At 37.5% G+C, this 20,329-nt stretch overlaps 3 protein-coding genes across 3 annotated transcripts in view; 1 reads left to right on the top strand and 2 right to left on the bottom strand.

Moving 5' to 3' along the window:
* LOC106056618 (G-protein coupled receptor GRL101-like) overlaps window positions 1–3,741 on the top strand; it is a 239,774-nt gene extending 236,033 nt beyond the window's left edge. Inside the window, exon 30 of the mRNA XM_056015265.1 lies at window positions 600–3,741. Coding sequence (XP_055871240.1) covers window positions 600–724 — 125 coding nt within the window. The 3' untranslated portion in view covers window positions 725–3,741. The remainder of the gene's footprint in view (window positions 1–599) is intronic.
* A 3,631-nt stretch (window positions 3,742–7,372) lies between these two features.
* On the bottom strand, window positions 7,373–12,786 carry LOC106056620 (alpha-(1,3)-fucosyltransferase C-like). The gene is made up of 4 exons (XM_013213436.2): window positions 12,558–12,786; window positions 11,571–11,958; window positions 10,392–10,516; window positions 7,373–8,736 (listed from the first exon to the last, which is right to left on the bottom strand). The coding sequence occupies exons 1-4, from the start codon at window positions 12,745–12,747 to the stop codon at window positions 8,042–8,044; spliced, it is 1,398 nt and encodes a 465-aa protein (XP_013068890.2). The 5' UTR covers window positions 12,748–12,786; the 3' UTR covers window positions 7,373–8,041.
* Window positions 12,787–14,793: 2,007 nt separating this feature from the next.
* LOC106056625 (uncharacterized) lies at window positions 14,794–18,954 on the bottom strand. The gene is made up of 3 exons (XM_056016533.1): window positions 18,777–18,954; window positions 16,373–16,581; window positions 14,794–15,098 (listed from the first exon to the last, which is right to left on the bottom strand). The coding sequence occupies exons 1-3, from the start codon at window positions 18,777–18,779 to the stop codon at window positions 14,975–14,977; spliced, it is 336 nt and encodes a 111-aa protein (XP_055872508.1). The 5' UTR covers window positions 18,780–18,954; the 3' UTR covers window positions 14,794–14,974.
* Between the last annotated feature and the right edge of the window lie 1,375 nt (window positions 18,955–20,329).

A 20,329-nucleotide genomic window follows, 5' to 3' on the forward strand; every position in this document is an offset into this window, starting at 1 on the left:
TATAGACCTTCCTCTGCTGCATGTTCTTTCTGTAGGGGACATAAAACATCGTGGCACTAAATGAAAATTAGCACATTTCATTATTACCGCCATTTGAAGGCGTTTCTTGTTATTTGTGTGTGTGGGTGTTAGCTATTTTTACAAAGCTTATATCAACTCTGTCTATTTATCTGTCTGCCCAAAAGTTTGTACACGTTATTTCTGCGACACCCAATCTCGTATCAAGCTGATATTTTGCACAATTATTTCTTTTACCTGACAACACAAGAATAAAAAAAAATACCAATTAGTTTATTAACTATTGGCAAAATATTAAATTACTGTGTTTGGTATCTCAAACAAGCGAAAGAAATAGTACTTGACTGAAGATGAATTTGTCTCCTTTCCAAGGGAAAGAAATAGTACTAATGTGACTAGAGTGGTGGTATAAGCTGAATTAGTCCCCTTTATAGATAAGGCTTATTACAAATTTAATTTTTTGACTGATCTAAACTTATTGATACACTTTATATATGCTTTGTATTAAAGTGTGTTTTTTTTTTTGCTTGTTTATCTTCTGTGTCCAATTTTCTACTAATACTAACCCATTTATTTTACAGACGAAAGAACGAATTCCTACAGTGAAAGAAAATCTCTGAACAAATCTGGGGAGTCTGTACGTATGAAGATTCTGAGAACCTCTGTGAAAGGTCACTCTTCTAACCAATACCTGAATGATCTTTAGAAATGGAGCTACGGACTTAGCAAGAGAATAATCAATTTTAATTGACCAAAGTCTCCGTCTTCAGATATACTAGTCAACTGAATGTCACTGACAACGACATCAGTGTCTTGCCTTGCCGTGGGTTGACATTCGTCATGAGTGACTTGTGGTTAGAGAATGTGATATTGATTTTGACAATTAAATATAAGAGAACCACTATCTGCTCCAATAATTTAGACTATCTATATATTTCTAATTCGTATTCAAAGGAATTTCAGAAGGCTATAAAAACAAGGATTTATTAACTTATCTTTTGTTTCTGTGTTTTATCAAGGGATGTGAAACATAAAATTTCAGTCTTCAATATTCCTATTCAATATTCCTATTTTTTAAGGATAGTTAAAGATGTTTCGGTTGTGGTGTTATATATACATAGTAATGCCCCTGAAATAAGTAATGTAATTAGTTATAATTCAATTCATTAATGTTATTTCAGTGTTTTAAGCCTTGCATATTTATTCATAAATAGTTTTACAAGAAAGATAAAAAAAAAAGCGCCTGGTGGTGTAATTTTGATAATTTGTTTTGCTGAATATGTTAATACTCATTGTAGAAATAAAACTGTATCAGGACTTAAAATAAATATCGATTCTCACTCTCATAGATCACAATTTTGAAGAAAAAAAAACGTAACTGACGAAAATATTTTTTTGCGGAGTCATTACCGTTTAATTGTGCCAAATTTCCTGATTTAGACTTCAGTCCAAGGTCAGGGGTTTAGTGTTTCTACTGTGTTGCTGATTCTGAATCTCAAGTTTGTATTGTTTCGATAAGGATGCTAAGATGATGATTTTCATTGATTGAATTTCCCACATGGCTCAAGTTGGCTCTCCGAAATCAGAATCTTGTTGCATTTGCATAAAGATTAGTCGAAAAGCCATCTCAGAAGTGATTCCCAGACACTGAGTCTCGGTCCTTTAGGTCCATGGAAACTACCATAAATGCACCTATATGAAATCATCAGTTGAGGGGTCACAGTTCTCTGACACCATTTACTCGAGCAAGGCGAAAGACAGAATAGCCAGGGAGGTCAACTACAATGTGAAGAGGCGTGGTGGATTTGGCCCAAACTTTCTGGCAATATCCACAATGTGTAAGTTGTACGGTACATAGAGATCTAGATGTCTATTTCTATTGAGGATTGTCACGTTGTCAATGTTAGCCATTGTTCCCATTTAAAGTTTCAGGGAGAACCGTGTCAGGGGAAATATTCTAAATCGAAGAAGCAACTTTTTTAAACAATTGAATAAAGAAACTGAATAACCGAATGTCACTAACATTTTAAGATTTCAAATACTCAGAAGACTGATTGAAAGTATGCAAACCTTACTTAAATCTCTTTAATGTTTGTTGATGGATATACGATACTCAAAGTAAAACCATGTACATATTTTAGTAATATTACACAGTTCTTTTATTTCGACATATCACATATTCAAAATGCATATGACCATTTTTACATCACATTATTTATCAAACTGCACCACTAGATCCACAGGATTATTTAGGTTTAGAAAAGTAATGTCAGTAATTTATATTTTATAAAAAGATATGATTTTAGATTTGTGTGATTTACTTAGAACCCCCGTGACGTTCGGCGCATTTGGCGAGTGATCTGTCACTGGCAATGTCTGCAGCCTGTCCACTGCCCTGAGTGTCCTCCACGAAAGTTGGCGCCACGTTATTCGAGGACGTCTCTGTTTGCGCTTTCCTCGTATTGGCCTCAATGTCATCGCAACTGTAGTGTGGACTATTCAGTCACTGTGCATTGGAAAAGTAGGGGAAGTTATGATAATACTAGATAGTGCAGATCATGTTGTATTTTATATTAAGCTCAGTACATTCAGACACTTGTTCAATATTTCAGTTCAGATTCAAAGGTTGCTACCTCCATTATTATCATTATTATCATCATTAATAACAGCCAATTATTTATATCGTGATACAAATCGGTCAAAGTATTTGTTATTCATACTTCGATCAGGTGACACATTATTTGTTCAAATGTAATTGTGTTCTAGAAACAATAATCTTACGTGTACATTGAGGTCCTAGAATATAAAGCATGATTTGTGTGTGTGTGTGTGTGTGTTTAAGTGTGATAATTGTGTAATTATGCTAAGTATTTATTATTTCTTTTTTGACCTAATCAATTTTCTCTCGATATTTCTTCATTAAATAGATGATTTTAAAAAATAACAATACATGCATTAACATGGCAAAGCATTCTTATTTGAATGCTAGTTTCACATGATATGATCTAGGAAATCAAACTCCCTAAAACACTACTAGAGAATATATAAAAACGACACTCAGTCAACAGCGAAAGCTTATCAAATGGGTTAAAAGGCAAGTGGAAAACAGTTTTCTAAAATTAATTTTCTGTGGCTTTAAAGAATGAGCGAAAGTAGGGCGTAATTATCATAAATCTGTCCCACAATGCATTAATACATTATTTTACGTTTGTACCAATATGAATTGTATCTTTATATATATAAATATTGTAATGACATTGTGTATGTATTTAAAATGTGTATGATGCATTTGCAACTATATCTTACTCTATGTCATTCGATGACAACTGAGAACAAACTTACAAATGTACATTTTCAATTCATGTTGTACGTAGCAAACTAATGTTCGTGAAATGAAATATTTTTGATAACTGTTTTCTTCAACAAATGCACTGACATTATTGTGATATAGCGAGACACAGACACCTAACCTCAGTTATGAGCTCACGCAACGAGAGGATCGACAATGTTTATAGAGATAAAAGAAGTGTGGAAAAACAATGTACGAACACTATGACCAATATTTTGTTTTAAATTTAGTTTATTAAATGATGGTTTACTTGATATGATCACGTGCCATACACACATATTGTCGATATGATCACGGTGTAATGAAAACTAACTGAACGACTAAAACAACTCAATGAGGTTCTGCTGGACAATAAAATTAATTTCTTAATAGTTTGTTGTGTCTGTGGTTTCCATTCGTTCCTAAATAGTTTGTCTGTCGTGTTGTAGCAGAGGGAGGGGGCGGGGAGGGAAATGATTGAAAGCGAGAATTCGAGATTGAGAGGGAACTAGAGAGAATACACGGGATTGAGAGGGAACTAGAGAGAATATACGGGATTGAGAGGGAACTAGAGAGAATATACGGGATTGAGAGGGAACTAGAGAGAATATACGGGATTGAGAGGGAACTAGAGAGAATATACGGGATTGAGAGGGAACTAGAGAGAATATACGGGATTGAGAGGGAACTAGAGAAAATATACGGGGTTGAGAGGGAACTAGAGAGAATATACGGGATTGAGAGGGAACTAGAGCAAATATACGGGATTGAGAGGGAACTAGAGAGAATATACGGGATTGAGAGCAAAGGGAGAGAATATACGGGATTGAGAGAAAACTAGAGATAGAGGAGATAAAATATACGAGATTGACAGAGAACAAGGGAGCAAAGAGATAGAATAAACGGGATTGAAAGAGAGCAAGGGAAGAGAATATACGAGCGTATGGAATATATATATATATATATATATATATATATATATATATATATATATATATATATATATATATATATATATATAGTGTTATGACTCTACATTGCGCACTGTCATTTGGCGTGACATTGTGTACCAGAGGACACGATAGAGAACAGAGGAAGTCAAGATGGCCGATGATTAGAGATGAAAACGACACTTGTGATGTGATTAGTGTAATTCTAGATCTAGTTCCTATTTGGTTATTAAACATTCTATGTTGTTATTTCATAATCCTTTCGTTGAGGTTATTTGGCTAAGTTATAGCAATTGGTGTCAGAAGTGGGATCCTCAACGAAAGGGGAGAAGATGGTCTAGATCTATGTATGGGACATTGAACGAGTCCATTTTCGGGTAAATCAACATAAGTTTTGATTTTAGTTGATCAACGTTTTAATACTAGATGGCGTCTAAGAAAACACTTAGTCAACTGTCATTACAGGAACTTAGGCAGGAACTCAGAGGTAGAGAGCTGAAGGTGAGCGGCAACAAGGAGGCACTTATGGAGCGTCTTAGGCAAAGCATGATAGAGGAAGAACAGGACCCGGAGACCTATGAGTTTGAAATAGAACCGACTATGATGGAGCTTTGGAACATGATGCAAGAACAAGGCAAAACAAATACTGACATAGGGAACTCAATGAAAGAAGACATGAAATCATTAAAGGATGAACTTAAACAAGAAAAGGGTAATGAACTGGGCTCTATAAAATCATTTGTAACCGAATTGAAAAATGGCATAGACAGTTTCAAACAACAATTAAGAAATGAGGTCGCTGAATTAAGGTCCCAAATGGTGGGAGATGTTGATTCTAAAATTCAACAATTACGAAATGAAATGAAGGCGGAGCTGGAAAAGAAACAAGATGTGGGAGCCACTGTGACTGAAATGACGGGGAAGATTAAACCACCGGTGTTTGACGGCTCTGTGTCTTGGTCGGCGTATCGATTACAATTCGAGGCGGCGGCGCAAGTCAACAGATGGGTTACCAAGGCAGATAGGGCAACTGGTCTCATGTTGGCACTCAGAGGCAAGGCAGCCGAATTGTTACAGACTATGACGGATCGGACAGACTACGATGCCATGGTCAAAACAATGGAACTACGATACGGCAATGAACACCTGCAGGAAGTTTTCAGGATGCAATTAAAGAATCGACAACAGAAAAACGGAGAGACATTACAGGAATTAGCAGCAGACGTGGAACGTCTCGCCCGTCTTGCCTACCCATCGGCAACACAGGAACTTCTGGATGTTCTGGTCACAGATGCTTTCATAGATGGAGTGCGAGATTCGGAACTTAAGAAAGCCATCCGAATAAGCGGAAAACGGAAAATCAACGAAGCCCTCATCTATGCCCTGTCCTACGAGGCGGCCGAAGTTTCAGCGAGGAGAATACACTATTGTCGGACGTTAAATGTGGCGGAAGAGGAGAATCTGCCGAGGCGGATTCGAAGAATGGTGGAAAAGGCTTTAAATGAACGGGAACATTATCAGACCTCAAGGCGTAGTAAAAAGACTTTTCGTTGTTGGAATTGTAACACTCCAGGTCATTTACGGAGGAATTGTAACATGTTGTTCCAAGGCTGTGCATCGGAACGTCAACCGCTACGATTCTACGGGCTTAGGGAGCAAGAACGGGCAGCCCAGGAAATCGAAACCCCGAGAATAAAGACTCCTTTCAGAGTGTTAGAAAAAAGCAGAACCTTGAGAGTGCAGGGAAAGATTGGCGCTGGTTCTTATAGGTTCCTCTTGGACACAGGGGCTACGCGGTCGATAGTTGGACCCAGTCTGATTGGTGATCGGGAAATAATACGAGTGAATGGCTCTACTCTTAAAACGGCAGGTGGCGAACTGTTACCTATATTAGGACAGGTACGGCTTAATTTTGAAATAGGAAGTCAACCATTTAGTCATGATTTTCTGATCGCCAATGTTGTCGACGATTGCATCCTGGGTCTGGATTTTATGCAGGAATTCGGTTTATCTCTAAACATTGGAAGTGGAACTTTACAATATGGACACATAGAGTTCCCATTGCTTGATGATGGTGTGGAAGGCATTCAGGTGAAACGAATCGAACATACGACCATACCAAAGTGGTCTAATCTGTCAGTAAACAGGTATCATAAAAGGGACAAACTGAAGTGGATCGAACTGGAAGGCCAGCTACATCCTAGAAGAGCGGAGATTGAAACATCAACCAATCACTGTTGTGGCTATACGGGTAGTTACAAGGAAAGTGTTGGTGGTGGCAGCGCCGTCGATGATCATAATGACACAGATGCGTCTAGCTTTCAAGATAAAGAAAGTGGCAACCTTTTCAACGATAAGCACGGACCCGAAAAGAAAACGCTAGATGAAGAAACTAGAAGAGTGACCTACAGGCAGAGTGAAACTATGGCTTTCGATGTCCTGGATATGAGTGCTTCAATGGGCATGACCAAATCAGACAACGTTGGGTCTGTGTACGATACTTCTGTTTATCTACCAGTACTAACTGCAGACAGAAATTTAATAAGAACTCTACGGGCGGCACCTCGAATGAACAATGCAAATACCAGAAAAACCATCAACAGGTCTGGACTTGACAAACGTGTGTACGTCTGCCTTCACAAAGCAGAGTAAAAGATGAATCAATTTCAGCGGAAACTGGACACTGATAATGTGGTTAATGGACATGTGTAGACAGGCCTACCTTCTGGAGATGGCTTGAAATGACAGTGTGTTTATGACCTGGCCTCCAGTGGGACTATAACTTTCTTGCCAGAACTTCATCTGCACTGACAATTCTTCAGCCCATTGCGCACTGTCATTTGGCGTGACATTGTGTACCAGAGGACACGATAGAGAACAGAGGAAGTCAAGATGGCCGATGATTAGAGATGAAAACGACACTTGTGATGTGATTAGTGTAATTCTAGATCTAGTTCCTATTTGGTTATTAAACATTCTATTTTGTTATTTCGTAATCCTTTCGTTGAGGTTATTTGGCTAAGTTATAGCAATATATATATATATATAGAGAGAGAGAGAGAGAGATTTATACCTATTTAATTATGTTTGTTTATTCATTTTACAAGAAACACTTTATAGATGGGTCGTTACAATATTGAGATATACATATCAATATGGCAGAATGCCCACACAAACATTATTATAGTATCAGAGAATGCATGAATGATCTTCAAAAGAGCTAAAACTTTAATTTGTTGTGTCTACTTGGCGCACAGATTCCCCATATTGTACACCTAGAGAATTGGTTTGATTTGAAAACTAGACTGATAAAAAAGCTCAGTCGATGTTTTTGCTCTCGATTGTTTGTATCTGTCCTTCGAAAATGAAAATCCGTAACTTGTTGGTCCACTACTGTAGGCCCTATAACGCATTCTCTTTATTAGGCCATTAGTTCAGTAACTCTCTAGCGTATCACATATAAAAATATAGGCTGCTCCATTCTTGAATGGCGCATGTATAATGTCTTATCACATGTAGGAAACTGCAAGAAATTGCAATAATATAGATAAAAAAAAATGATCTACATTTAAAAAAAAAAAAAACTCTTTTTTTTTTAATATGCGTTCAGATGAACACCTATTATATGACACGTCATGTAAAATCTTCATTTGTTTGTAGGCCTATATCTTTCAGGAGGTACGGAATACACCGAAGAAATCACGCACTAAAGTTCTGGTTAACTGACCCATGCTGGGGTTAAAAGCTAAACATGAGTCGGATTGCTACACTTATTCTGAACAAACCACGCCCACATGTTGTTGCCAGGATACCACTGGACTGAGTCGTCTTTAGTCATTTTCTCACAAAGCTTACAATGCCAAGGCTCATTCGCCACAGATTCGTACCTGCTCTTCTCTCTGAGCATGCGCAGATATCGCGCCTTGTCTTTCGACAGCCCGACGAGGTAGAACGCCAGCTCTTCCGGTGTGCTGAAATCAGACGCGTCCACGAAAGTTTCTGGCGGGAAGTAGCGTCTGTAATCTGTCCCCCCGCGAACAACTGGAATTACTTTGGCCGCCGGGAAGAGCTTGAAGACCTTTTCGGTGACATAATCCTTGCATATAGAATTCTCAAAAGCCAAATAGAAGAAGTACGTGCTGGACAGTAGAGGCAGGCAATGCGAGAGGTCAATATGTCGGTAGTTGGAGCCAAATGAACAGTTCATACTGCCGCAGTGACCGAAAATATCGATGTTGATGATTTTCCGCATCCGGGCGACATACTCTTGCCGGAGACTTGAGGTGATGCAGTGGCTGACGAACCACGCCACGTGGACCGTCTTTGTGGAAAAAATAGCGTCATAGTTTAGGCTGGGTTCCGGCGTTATGACCTTGAGCTTGCCGTACAGTGTAGGGATGTCCGAATCAAGGTTGTAGGTCATGCTCCAGTTAAACTGACCTTCAAAACAGATTGATAAAAATATCATTAATAAATTATTAGATAAATTTGTTCAAGGATAATCGTTTAGCAAAATTTAAAATTTATTTTTAAAAAATCTTTTTTTTTTTTTGAAAATTTTAAAAGTAACATTTTCAATATTAGATATTATAACCCTTTATAGATCAAATAGCATTCTTGCACACACATACATCTATTATATAACTGGAAAATTTGAGAGGAGGATTCTAGTCATAGAATTGAGATGGAATTGAAAGATTCTAGGTATCAAATTCGAAGACCGCATCAAAAATAACATCTAAAACCAGACCACAATACCGATCGGTCCCTATTAAAGACCGTACAGTGTAGGGAGATCCGAGTTAAGGCTGTAGATAATGCTCCTTCTAACCATTATAGAAAAAACTCAAGCTAAGACTGTACGCCATATCACGAGATCCACAGGGCTCGCAAAGACAGGCAACAGAGGAATGGATCATGATTTGTAACTTTATCACTGGATACACTTATGTCAAGTGATGTGTTGTTGTTGTTGTTGTTGTTGTTTTATCTGAAATTCATTACGGACACGCTTATGTTGACAATTATGTTTTTAACAAGAAAACAACAATCGCACAGCAACGGATAATGTGTGTGGTTGATTTTGTGAGAGTGGGTTGGATAGTTGTATGCGAGCCTTGTTAAGCTCCTCCGCGGTGATGAGTACTTGAACTAGGAACAAACCCATATGAAGTAACACCGAACTCAATACTGAACATAAACACAGACGAAAGGCGAACAATCGATCAATGGAGTCGACGCTAGTGTTAAACAATAAACACTTTGAATACTCAAGGAGAGGAACCGTCGAAGGTCGTCTGTTACTACCGTCTTTGTAATGCTTCTTATTTCTACTGCGATAAGAAAAGCGTCTTCTTTCTAGCGTCGTCTAGGGTGTTCTTACTTTTTAAAGATCTATCACGTCATTCGTCACTAAGTAAAACTTTCCCATTATTCCCGAAACAAATATCTAATTCCTAATCATGTCATAACAGCCTACAGTATTAAATCACTATAGGAAAACAACAATCTTATTTCTATGTCACCACACACTACACCCCGTGTCACCAGACTATGGACCGAGTACCTGTTTCGGCCAGTTACTTATCAGCCCCCAGGTTCTGATGCTAAATCGTCCTCCAGTTTTACTTGCAAATTTCGTTAAGAAATCCAAAAACGTAATCTATAGATGTGTTGGTTATAACTGATACGCGACTATTTTTAAATACAGATTTTTGGTGGATTGTTAAAGTCTGATATGAAAACAATCGATGGCTGTTGGTGTGGTGTGTGTGCTACGGACTGTCGTCTGGATGGTCCCAGGTTTTAACCCTGCCGCCTGTCGTATTGGGCTAGTGCGTAGGAATGTCTTATTTCTCTGGGAAAGTCTGAAATGTGTAAGTCGATATTTTTACAAAAAGTGGATGAGAATCTTTTAAGTAGTTTTCATTTGTCCACAATGGCTTCATTTGTGTTCAAAAAGTCCGTTTTGAGGTCAGAAAGTAAAGTGAAATTTAGTTTTGGCTCCTTTTGGTACCACATTCCTGGCTGCAGATGCAATAGTTGTGTTGGTCTCCACCAGCACATATAATTAGATCTATTTCTGGTTTACATACCATCAAACTGGCTGCTGTTCAGGTGTGTAGTCTGAGGGTGCCTGCAGGGAGCTTCCATTGAGCTCATCACCCACCTCTGTTTGCTGGGCCTCTTGTAACGTGGTAAAATTGTCACTCTCTGAAGACTGAAAAATGCATGCAATATTGTGTAGCTAAGTGACCTAAAAAAAAAAAAGTTTCCCTTTCAGACTATGGGGCAGATGATCTTACGGTCATCTGTTTCTTAGGCCAACGGTTAACGAACAGGGTGTAATGTGGACAGTACAACGACCAACAGCCTTTACTTTCCCCAACCCATTAGAGTTGGGTGAACTCAGAGGCGCCCTATAAATCCAGAAATTCAAAATCCCAGCCTTCACCGAAATTCGAACCCAGGACTCGAAGACCTCCGAGTGACATAACCATGCTACTTAGTTGAGGCGTAGGGGTTTTGAGTTCAAATCCCAATGTAGACTACGAATTTTGAATTCTAAATTTGACTTCAAGGGCATTCTTGCTAAACAGCACTTGTCCCCAAAAGAGATTGTAGCGTAGCGCACTGTGTGTACTATATGTGCATGGACGTCCTGGGAGAAGTCTCTTTTCCTTTCAAACGTCTCTCGTGACTAAAGACGCTAATTCTAAATACACACGTTAAACATAGGAAATCACTAGATATTGCAGCTATTTCAGGCTTCACTAGATATTGCCGCGATTTCAGGCTTCACTAGATGTTGCCGCGATTTAAGGCTTCACTAGATGTTGCAGCGATTTAAGGCTTCACTAGATGCTGCACCGATTTCAGGCTTCACTAGATGCTGCAGCGATTTCAGGCTTCACTATATGCTGCCGCGAGTTCAGGCTTCACTAGATGTTGCAGCTATTTCATGCTTCACTAGATGATGCAGCGATTTCAGGCTTCACTAGATGTTGCAGCGATTTCAGCATTTTCCATATTTCTGGTGCTTATACTATCTGCGATCCAAAAGTTATAATTATATAAGTAAAATTTAGTGGTGTGTTTAAATTCAGGTTATATACTTTAACTTAGATCCTTCCTCGCCGTTCAGCGCATAGGGTGACAAGCTCTCTTGCAGAGCCTCTACCCATACCCACGGACGTTAGGTCTTCTAAGAAGGTTTAACGCCATATTATACAATTATACATCTAATTAGCAGTAAACAAGAAAAAAAAACTCACTAGAATGCCTCAATGACAAGCACATCAGCGGTTTTCCAGTCGTCTGTGTGTAGACATCCTGAGTAGAGACATCCTTTGAAGTCCAACTTCCTAGTCTGTATGCATGCACGAGACCCATTCGAACAAGACCTGATGGCGGCTACTGTTCTGGCTTTCACTCTGACATCGACTGCGCCCTTGACGACGAACTGATTTCGGTGACCTTGACATTCTGAAAACTTGTCTCTCCCAACAGATGTTTCACATTCGCTCTTTAAGGCAGCTTTGTTTAAGGCGTCTCCGTCAGTGACCACAAATGGCGAAATAAAATTACGAACGCCAACGAACACTGCCGATATGTTGTTTTTGCTAGAGAATGCAGGCAGCGTCAGAGACTTGCTTGAAATAGCTCAGAATAGAAGGCAGAATATCATATAAACTAAGTCAAATCATAGAAACTAACTCTTAGTAGAAGAAACTAGCATGAAGCTATTAACAAAAAGTCAAATTGGTACAACTGGTTTTTATTGGGTTACTGATACCATGGAATGGCAGAACGGGCTAGCTAAATGGCCATTCAGGCAAATGCCCGGTGGCCCGGTACCCAATTGGGCCGGTAGGGCAACCGCATGGATGCCACTATAGCACGTAGGATTATAAGTTTTACATGCATAGCTTTTACATGGATATCTTTTAGGTGTAAGACTTTTACCTAAATAAAATTTACGTGGATAACTTTTACATACCGTTTTACATAAATAGGTTTTACATGGATAAGTTTTACGTGGATACGTTTTACGTAGATTACTTTTATATGGATAACTTTTACTTGCGTAACTTCTATTTGGATAAGTTTTTAGTGGATAAGTTTTACATGGATAGTTTCTGTAAATAAAATAAGCTGTAAAATATGTATTACGAGTTTTAACAAATAATTCCTGTACTCCTGCATTTCGTAATATATTTAATCCAATTCAAGAATGACGAAATGTTGTTTAATACACTTACTGCCCACAACTTTTCCACGAGGGTCAATGCGTTTCATTGCCCTATCAACCGGTGCGCCAGAATACTTACGGAACACCAAAGTGTATGTTACAAAAAGTAAAACGCCAATCAAAACCATCCTTGTGTGGCCGAAGTAACGTCTAGTTAGATGTTTGATAAACACAGCACTACGAAGGTTTAACTTGGTCATAATCCTTGCAAAAGCCTTTTACTTTAAACCCAGGAGACTTTGAATGAACTATTTAGTGTAAGCAATGGTTTCCTCCGTGTTAGTGTTTGGGGCAGTTTTTAATGGATAAATCAATAGATAACATAAAAATATTGTCTCATTATCCCCGGACAAGATTGAACGTCTGAAGTCCTAGGATATAAATGTCGTTATTAACCACGTTTCGGGTGTGAATTGGAGATCGATCGTAAACAGATGTCAGTAATTCGGGTTTTAAAAATTTAAGAGGGAAACTTAAGTTGGGTTTTTCTTTTCAACAATGAAGCGCTTGAACTTGGCTTGGCTTGGCTACCTAGAAGGGGGCTCGAGGTTCGACACCCGACTCGGGCAGAGTTGTGTTTACTGAGCTGCCTAAAGGCAGCACGAAAAACCAACTCCTAGATACCCCCTCACCCCCCCCCCCCTTCCCACCGGTCCACAAATGAGATTGGATTAAAAGCGCTATATAAAAGCTATAAATATATATTAGAAATAAACTCGAATATCAAGCAGCTTAGGTAGACCTGTGATATTTTAAATGCTAATACATTAAGCTTTTTTGTACCTTGAGGTACAAGACCTTTATAGAAGTAACTTCTATATGTATAGGCTCAAGATTTTGTGTATCATCATAGAGAAGTCTTGGATCAAGTTGGATGATGCCTCAATGAATTTATTTAAAGAATACGTTAGGGATTTTGTTCTATATTGATATGGATTTCTGATTGCTATGTTCTATAGTACTTTTTACTCTATTTCATGTAAATCAACATTATATCTTATGTAAATAGAAACACCGCTTGGTGTCAGTTTGTTACTGCCATACTTAGTTTTTATGTGCTGGACAATGTAGGCCCTAGAGATGTGAACAACAGTAACTGATGAACTTACGTTTGTTTACTAGCCAGGAAAACCAGTGACTTGGCATAATTTAAGTCATTGGCTACAATGCATGACTAGATGTAGGACCTAATTATCTCCGGGTTTTTTTTTAAAGTAACATCGATATTATATAAGATAAGATGTTAATACTAGATTCGAAATCTCATTGGTTCTATATAGTAAAAACAAGGAGCATGTAATTTGATTAGATCGAGATAAGTCAGCTCTGCAAGGGTCTTTATCTGGCCAGATATTAGGCCAGATCCGACCATATTTAACAACGAAGACAACTAAAAAGCTAGCTGTGGCATTCATACTCTCCAGCCTTGACTACTGTAACGCCATGCTAGCAGATATACCCGATGACAAAATAGCCAAACTGCAACGTATACAGAACAACGCCGCACGAATAGTAGTTAGAAAAACAAGACAAGATTCTGCTACCACGCTCTTGCGCACGCTCCATTGGCTTCCCGTGAAAGCGAGAATCGATTACAAGGTCACCACACTTTGTCATCAGTGTATATATAACAATGAGATGCCCTTGTACCTTAGCGACTGATCACTCCATATGTCTCTCGGAGAGCCCTGCTCTCAATGGACTTAACGCTTTTAGTGGTGCCACGTTTCTCTCTCAAAAGCTGCGGGCTTTTCCATTGCACGGACCAAATGTTTGGAACTCACTCCCCATTGATCTCAGACAGACAATATGCTACACCACTTTCAATAAGAAGATTAAGACCTACCTGTTTAAAACTTTTTTAGATTAGTTTGTCATTTTAGCTGTCGTGTTTGTGTTTAGGTTTACATTTTTTGTTTGTTAACAGAGCTTTATAAATAAAATTATTATTATTATTATTAATATTTAAAAAAAATTATTCAAAAGCAAAGCTTATAAGGAAAAGAACTTCACAATTACTATCATATCCCTCTCTCTCTGAATACTGTAAGATGCATCACTCTTTTTCTATATAAAGCTAATAAATATGGAAGTAGACATGTTCATATTTATATTACAGCAATTACAGCAATGAGTATCGCCAGTGAGACAAAAATGGCACTAGATTTAAATGCAATAAAATGTTTTCATTTAAATTCATGAGCTTTTTAAGCTGTCAAAGTAATAAAAACTCGAACGATTCAAGATGAAACAAAATTTAATTTTTATTTTCTGAAACAAAAAAAAATTTTTGATGCATACGATGAGTACAGTGCATTTAATAAGTTGGTAAAAGAAAAAATTATTATTTAACGATTAGTAAAATTAATTTTTTCTTAAAAAGATGACATTGGAACTAAAAGTCCTGTTTCAACAAGATCCAGTTTGTCAAAGAGGAAATGTCTCTGATATTCTTTTCATGACACACTCAGGAATTTGGATGCGGACACCTCGGCCCAGAACACCAAAGGCCCACCTGGTAAACACGCGACAAGCCAAGTAAAACCAATCCCTGCGAGTAGAAATAGAAGCTATTATTTACTCAACAAAAGGAAATAAAAGAAGTAATAATAATAATAACAATCTTTATTATCCATAAGGAAATTTGTCTTACAATTTGTGCATTACACCAAACAAAAAACATTATAACTATAAGAAACCAAAGTGTACATTCACACCAGACTCACTCATAATTTACATGTGACAAAGTTTATATCAGAATGTTTCTATTTAATGATTTGATTGCCAGGGGAACAAAAGAGTTTTTGTGTCTGTTTGTCTTTGCTATCGGTGTCTTGTATCTCTTTTGTGATGGTAGAATAACAAAATCCTGACCCATGAATCACCTGAAGGGTTATTTTTTATTTCCAGGATCTTTTTAGCTTTTTTTATGGATGTTTGTCTCAAACAGCTGCCCAAATGGGGTTTGTTTTTTGCCAATGGCTTTACCAGCAGCATTTAGCATTCTATGAAGTTTACCGGTAATGTTGATCAAAGGTACCAGTTTTGTTTAGAAAATATAGTTTTAAATACATTCTCATTATTTTTAAGCCCTAAATGAACAGGTTAGTTATGAAGATATCTGCTAGTAATAGATAAAAGAATTATACAATATATCTAGGCGGCAAACGTTAAGGTTATTGACTGGTTAGAATCAACACCGTCAATATGTGTAATAGTCAAAGTCTCTCAATTTAGGATGGCTGGGGAAAAAAGGTAGTCTTATGGACAAGAACAAGAAAGCATGAGATAGAGAGAGAGAGAGAGACAGAGAGACAAAGAGAGAGAGACAGAGAGAGAGAGAGACAGAGAGAGAGAGAGAGACAGAGAGAGAGAGAGAGAGTAAGAGAGAGAGAGGGGGTAAGAGAAAGAGAAGAGAGTGTGAGAAAGAGAGAGAGAGGAGAGAGAGAGGGGAAAGAGAGCGACAGTATGCGAGAGAGAGAGAGAGAGAGAGAGCAGTGTTATAAAGTTCCCCTCGCAGACTTTGCACTCTATCTTTCATATATTTTAGTGAGTCCCCACAACTTTACGATTGTTGGAGAAAGTCAAGGCGGTGGGTCCTTAACGCCGCCTTGGCAAGAGAGAAATGGAGCAGGATTCATACCACTTGACATGATTTGTTTGTAATAAATAGATTCACAAGCATTCGAAAAAAAAAATAATTACTACATACTAGTGATATAGCAATACTTAGTATTTCATTTTTTCCCTTAGACATTTAGACTTTGTAAAAACAAAAAATGCGTATAACTATTTATAACATAGAATTATTTGAACAAAACTAACACATTATTTTCCATTGGATCTTTGCAGAAATCGCTAATATATCCCTGCAGGTATGAAATATTTAAAATCTTTTTGTCCATTGCTTTCCAGTGAGCCAGACATTTGCCTTCTTCTACGTCTTGAGGATTCTGTTCTCGAATACGTTCAACAACATTGAAGATCATGCCGTGTATTTTTATTGTTTGACAACACTCACACACGGACTCAGCCTGAAGCGGAAAAAAAAATTAACCTAGCAACTTATGACATCAACAGAGTACACAATGAGTGTAGTAATCGGCAATGAAACAAAAAAAAACAAAAACCTGCCTACTTGACTAAATGATATTTGAGGATGAGAACTAGGTGTTATCGATAGAGAGAGAGAGAAGGGAAAGGGGGTAGAGTCGAGACGACCCAGTCTAGTAGAGTTCAGTAGAGTTGACAACGAAACAGAGTCAGTACAGAGGTACGGACCAGTACATTACACAGGTTATTCTTCTTATAGTACCATATATAGATGTGATAGAAGGGGGTTTAAAATCAGTGAACAATACTGACCATTGGGAAGACTCTAGACCGCACTAGTTGGATAGAGACGGTGACCAAGAAAGCTATGGACATTGAAAAAACATGGGCTTCAGCTCTGGAAGAAAAGCGTGTCATACAAAAAATGGCCTGGCACTCTACCACCAAAGCGAAAGTTACCTTAATCTGCGATATATGTGGACGGGAGTGTCTCTTCAATAAATGGCTCCACAGTCACATGAAAAAGTGTTCGAGATGAACCATAGTGGTTCTTCGACTGAAAGAGGCCAATGGAAGTACCATTTTTCAATGTGACATTTTGTGTTGCCCATTGGAAAAAAAAAGTCATTGCATTGGAAATATGTTATTTTTAAAGTGTCCACATAAGACGATAAGAAATAATGATTAAAATACATGTGATATATCTAGGCAATAATGCTTCTCCAAAATAGGACCTTATAAAATGCCTCTTCAGAATTGGACCTTATAGAATGCCTCACCAGAATAGGACTTTATAGAATGCTTCTCCAGAATCTCTTTTCGAGTACAATACGGGCCTTGGAGAAAATTGCTTTTCAGTAGCGCTTTTTCAGCAACCCCAGAAAGAGGAAACACCGCTTATTTAGTTTTGTGTGGTCTGTCTGTCTGTCCGTCCGTCCCATTTACATCACAGAAAATCCAATATTGTGGATTTTATATCTTGCAAACTTATGGTGCAACGGCAGTTTCTCATAAATTTACTCCACATTTTTAATGGAAAACTTCAGTGGAGGTAAAAAAAAATAATTATAGGCTACTTATCAAAGTAGGCTATGAGTTTGAATCCCGACTTTAGCAGAAATATTTTCTCTATTTCTTTTTTAAATCTCTTTAGTAGAGGCAGCACAAAAAAAATTCTCCAAGATAAAATTAGTCCCCCCACAGATCCACTAAAAAAAGAAAGACATTGGAGCACGACATAAGCACGACTGTTACGCTGACCAAAAGCTATAGATCAAAAAAAAAAATTAAAACGTTCCAAATGTATCATTGTAGGACTAGATGTGGTAAAAGGGAAGAAATTCATTTTTTAAACTAATTCCATAGTGGTTCATGCAATAGCGTGCCTTAAGTGCACAAAAAGTCTCAAATAATCTGTATTTTTTAGCGGCCTCTTACGATTAAAAGTTGATATAATTTTTATGTCGTCTGTCTGTCAAAATTAGATCGTAAATCTAGAACGATATTAAACAAATAATTTCTCCTTTTGGGCAGAAATCTCATTTTCAATAATAGTTGATATATATTATTATTATATTATTATTATAGCTTTTATATAGCGCCACTTTCATGCTTATAGCATGCTCTGAGCGCTTTTGGTCCAATCTCATTTGTGGACCGGTGGGGGGGAGGGGGTATATAGGAGTTGGTTTTCCGTGCTGCCTTTAGGCGCTCAGTAAACACAACTCTGCCCGAGTCGGGTGTCGAACCTCGAGCCCCCTTCTAGGTAGTCAAGCCAAGCCAAGTTCAAGCGCACTTGGCCTCTCGACCACGCTTCCCACATATCTTTGGGAAAAGTATTACCCGTACTAAATATTCGGCCACAATGTAAAAACTCTCAATTTGCCGTTAGCGTTGTTCAAAGTAAAAACAAAAATGTTGCTAGAGTATTAGACATCATTTATCTTGAACAGACTACGTCTTTGGATATTTTCCACATGTAGGCCCTAATCATGAATAAGTTTGATGCATTACTAGACGCTCAGGAGCATTTTTGTGCACAGTCTTCTAAGTCTAGATCTATAGGTCACCAGAATTGTGTATACTCAGAGTGAAGCCCTGCACTCATCCTTTATCTACGGATTTGGAAACACAGTTATTATTAACCATAAACGGGGAAAACCATGTGAAAACATACCATTTTTTTTCCTATTACTGATCATCAACAACATAAGACTCAAGGTGTAGTATGTTACACATGAATCAAATGTCTTAATACATTTATTTTTTTTAAATGCCCTGTGGGCCTAACACATTTAGAAGAAGAAGCACAGTCTACACAACTAACACATAATAATAAGCATTATGATATTATGACATAATATTTATCTGCGAAAGATCGTAAGTTAATGATAAGATATACTGTAAACCATCCAAAGGTTGTGAAGGTTTTTTTTTAATGTGCTATTTATGTTAATGATAAGATTTACAGTAAAGCATTCAAAGGTTAACTTTAAAAGAAAATGAGCTGTTTTTTTTTCAAATATCTATTAGATATTATTGTATAATTTCATTTTTTTAAGAGATAAAAATGTACATATATTACCATTTCTCCTTTATTGAAATAAAGATCGAAGATTTTTTTTTAAATTCAGAACCAGACCTATCACATCTCCAAGTAGGCTTGATCTAGTGAACGTAATGCAAACTGCTTTTATAGGTAAATGTGATTCCGAATGTAAAACTTTGGTAACATTTTGGTTTGTCATTATTTAAGTGTGATAAATTTCATTGTTGACAATGGTTCGGAAATAATATCTCTTCGCAGAAATGTAGCGTGGGAGGGTCGCAAAGTGTGCCAAATAGGCGTTTAATAAAAACAAGATTTTAGTGAATTTTCATTTGCTCCTTTGGCTTATGTCTGTAAAATCTATTTTAAATAATAGTTATTGTGACTTAATGTCACGAGTTCTTCTTCTTGATGTAGGTGCTGTAGGTGCTGTAGGTGCTGTAGGTGCTAATTCGTTGATGGTGATGATGAGCGCTAAAATTGTAATCTCTTTCTTGAGATCTCAGATGTTGCAAGAAGTTACTGTGACATGCCGGGGATTTTATATCTCTAGATCTAAATACTATCTTAGAGATTGAATAAGTGAAGAACCTTTTAAAACAAATACAGAACTTTAATTTAAAAACTATGAATCACTGCAATGTACAGTATTTACAATAGTAAAGTGTATCAAATAAAATATTCAAATTTACTACTAGATTCAATACAAATACAAGACTGATCTCTATCAACTCATAAACTATTGGTAATAAATTATTTTGCTTGGTATCTCGAACAAGGTAAAGAAATAGTACTTGACTGAAATTGTGGTATAAGCTGAATTAGTCTCCTTTATTGGTCGTCATCTGTGGCATAGAAACCACACACAAAAAAATGAAATAAAGACAATAGATAACTATACAATCTTCCATGTTCATAGACTCTTCGCTAGCAGAGTTGTTACCGCGTATGCTTGAGAAGCCTGAAGAGGCTTTAGCACACAAGTTTAAATTGAGGTAATTCCACTTTTTATTTAAATTAGGGGTGCACCGGATAGTACTTTTTGATATCCGGCCGGGGCCGGATAGTAAAATTTGATATTCGGCCGGGGCCGGAGCCGGATACCCAAGTGTCTTGTTAATAGCTTGTGTTTCTGAACATTTTACGAAACTGTTAAATAACATACCTATATTGGTTGGTTT

This window comes from Biomphalaria glabrata, chromosome 17 (genome assembly GCF_947242115.1).
Source record: "Biomphalaria glabrata chromosome 17, xgBioGlab47.1, whole genome shotgun sequence".
Taxonomy (NCBI): domain Eukaryota; kingdom Metazoa; phylum Mollusca; class Gastropoda; family Planorbidae; genus Biomphalaria; species Biomphalaria glabrata.